General features: G+C 55.5%; 1 protein-coding gene across 1 annotated transcript in view; it reads left to right on the plus strand.

Moving 5' to 3' along the window:
* The window catches only part of LOC113210803 (protein krueppel-like), a 59,735-nt gene that overhangs the window by 13,916 nt on the left and 42,752 nt on the right, over positions 1-3,067 (plus strand). Inside the window, exon 2 of the mRNA XM_052276714.1 lies at positions 1,420-1,523. Within this exon, the coding sequence (XP_052132674.1) occupies positions 1,442-1,523 (82 nt within the window). The 5' untranslated portion in view covers positions 1,420-1,441. The remainder of the gene's footprint in view (positions 1-1,419; positions 1,524-3,067) is intronic.

Raw genomic sequence — 3,067 nt, forward strand, 5'->3', positions numbered from 1 at the left:
CTATACGTATAGGGAGACACAACTAGGAGCGAGCTTTTCTTATGGGAGCTCTTCTGAACTACTACCTCCTCAACTACCCCCGCAACACATGGGCCGGATGGGTCCCGCCTATCCCTTTGCGTGGACCCTCGGAAGCAGGTATAGCCAGCCACCACCGCAGCAACATCTCCTCATAAAAGCTCGCTCCTGGCTGTGTCTCTCTATAGTGCGCGGATCTTTGGCAGCTGCGCCACGGTGGCGTGGCTGCTCACCCCCTCCCCCTCCCCCCCTTTCCCTCCTTCACCTGGTGATTAGGACCGACCACGCTACCTCCTCCCCACCCACGCGCCACGCCACGGCCCGGGCCAAAAACACCCGCACAGCTATAACTACTGCTAAAACCGCCCCCTCCCCTCCCCCCCAAAAAATATAACGACAATAATTCATTTATAATAATAATTGTCTCGTGTCCTTGATGTGGTGGTGGCGGTGGCGGCGGCGGCGCACCGCATCCCGTCCTCGTCGTATAGCGAGGAGAGAAAGGCTTCGCCGTTACAATCGTCATGCCATTAAATGACCCCCCCCCCCCTTCCCCTCTCTATCCCACCAGGGGCCGCGGCGGGCCGCCCCGGGCCCACAGGCACGCGAACAGGTATAAGTGGAACCCTTTTTCCGCGTCCGCCGACTTCACTCTGTGTGTGTGTGAACGCGCGCGTCCCGGGTGCGACTCTTCTTTTTATGATCCTTCTTCCATCTGTTTTTTATTTTTCTCTTCATCTCTTACTCTTTCTATCTCTCTCTCTCTCGCTCTCACAAACTCACTCCTTTATTGTGGGACGAACCTTTTTATCGCGTGGGCACACGGGTGTGTGTGTGGGGGGGGGGGTCTTTTTTAGGGGGAAAAGGGGGAACCCGCAGGAGGCGAAAAAGGGGTGCCAGTCTGTGTGTGTGTGTGTGCGTGTGTGTGCGTAGGTAAAGGTAGGGTTAGGACGGGGCTCACTGCCTCCCGTTATTTATTTTTCTCACATCTCTATATAATAGAGCGCCGCTGCGCCCCTCTCTTTACCGCACGCGTGCCCGAGGGGGGGAGGGGGGACTCGTATGCCTCCCGCTCGTCTTGATGAACTACTGCAACTAATTAAACCCTCCAGAGGAGGAGAGGGGGGGGAGAGGTCTTTAATACCAGAGAGGAGGCCCGGGCGCTGCTGCTATAGCTACTACTACTACTTCTACTACCGCTTGCCCTAGCGAAACTTTTAATTTGTTGACTTGATGACCTTCGCACGCAGGCGGGCGCGACGCGCGCGAGCTAAGGAGGGAGGAGCACTTTTAATTTTTTATTTTTTATAAAATAATTTTACTTTTTTTTAAAAAAAAGGAAGAAGACAGTTGATAACTTAGGTCATCTTTTAATTTTCTTTGCGCTCTCAATGTTTCTAGGAGAGCGTGTGATGCGACTGGAATGGACTCCGCAGCAGCGCCACAAATGAGGAACGGCATCTCCATGTCATGTCGCAGGTCCCGGAGAGCGATACTGGAGCCAGGTGAGTACTATGAGCGAAGGAGAAAGGGGGTGTGCGGGTGGGGGCGATCAGCCGGCCTCAGCCAGCGACTTGCACGCACGGTAAAGGGGCAGAGCACTACAATCACCCAAGCTCCAGAGGGGTGGGGGTCTGCTTGATAAGTGTGGTATCCGCATAGGAGTAAAGCTGTTTCCTGGTGGTGGTGTACCGTAATGTTTTTAGTAATCGTTTTCTTTTTCTTTTTTTGTGGGGAGGTTGTTTTATCACGACAAATTCAGTTCATGATGTTTGAGTAGTTAGTTAGGCCATGGGGGAAAAACGGACACTCCCTTACAAGTAAGACGCGTGGACTTGGATAGAGGGTTGCCACGACTGAAATGTGTAGTAAAGGGACTCGACACAAACTAAGTTTCCAAAGCTGCGCTGGGGTGCCGGGCGGCGGTGCGGTGCGGTGCGGTGCGGGGTGATGGGGAAGGGTGGGGTGGCGGTGGTGGCTTCATTTAGATTAGCTAATACCCCGCTCCCATCTGCCGCTCCCAGCTGACCGCCCCGCCGGCCCGGGTCGTTTGCGCCCACCACCGGGACCCGCGCCGGGACCCCTCCACGGGGACGCCGACCGACCGTCTCCTATATACTCCACGACGCGGGCGTGTGAAGAGGTTGGCGGGGGCCTCCTCCACACCAGGTCGGCGCTCCCGTCCCGCTCACAAAGTACTCCGGTGCACGGTGTGTAATTACGCCACACCACATCGCCCCCCATCGGCCCCTCTGCTGCTGCTCCGGGCCGCGCGCTGCTTGCTATGCATTGAGGGGGCGGGGCCGACGCTGTGCGGCACAGTAGCAGCAGCGCCCCGTCACGCCCGGATCCTGGCGGTGGTGGTGCGGTGGTGGGAGCGAATGCCAGAGCGACGGCGTCCAGCCCCACGTCGCTGCTTGTCCTCGGGTCGGGAGTCGGGAGCCGTCCCCGCCGCCGCCGTTCCACCGTTCCACGTGGACCGCGTCGTGCGGAGCAGCCAGAATAGGCCGGTTATGTTCGTGAAGGCCATGCACTCTGGCAGTCTTTTAGCGCCTATGTACTCTCACGTTCTTCAACTGCAACTTATTCAACAAGGGTTATAACGACTTAGGGTTGAAAATTTCCAAAACTTTCTGGAAAAAATTTCCAGAAAATATCTGAAAACTTCCGAAGCCTGGGAACTTTTATTTTTTTTCCCTGAAATTTTCCGTTTTTTTTTTTTTAAATTTTCCGGAAACTTTCCAGGGCTTCCAACCCTAAATACTCACGACGTTGTACCACTTCCTGTCCTGTATGAATAGCTGGAGCACTGCACCCTATATCGGGTGCCCGATATAAACGGAAAGTTTAATAACCCTCTCCGTCCAGGTGAGCGGCGCGCGACTATCGTGACGGATAAAGTGGGGGAAAATGATGTGTTTTCCTCTTGCTTCTTTCTTATTTTGGGCCGTACTTTTGCTTTCGTGTCGTTTGTCGCGGCGGGCCGCGGCGGGCCGCTGCAAGTCCTCGCTTGCGCACATGTGAGAGGCGGGGGTTTGTCGGCGGGGTG

The sequence above is a fragment of the Frankliniella occidentalis genome, unplaced genomic scaffold (assembly GCF_000697945.3).
Source record: "Frankliniella occidentalis isolate FOCC.00 unplaced genomic scaffold, Focc_3.1 Scaffold9, whole genome shotgun sequence".
In the NCBI taxonomy this organism is placed as follows: domain Eukaryota; kingdom Metazoa; phylum Arthropoda; class Insecta; order Thysanoptera; family Thripidae; genus Frankliniella; species Frankliniella occidentalis.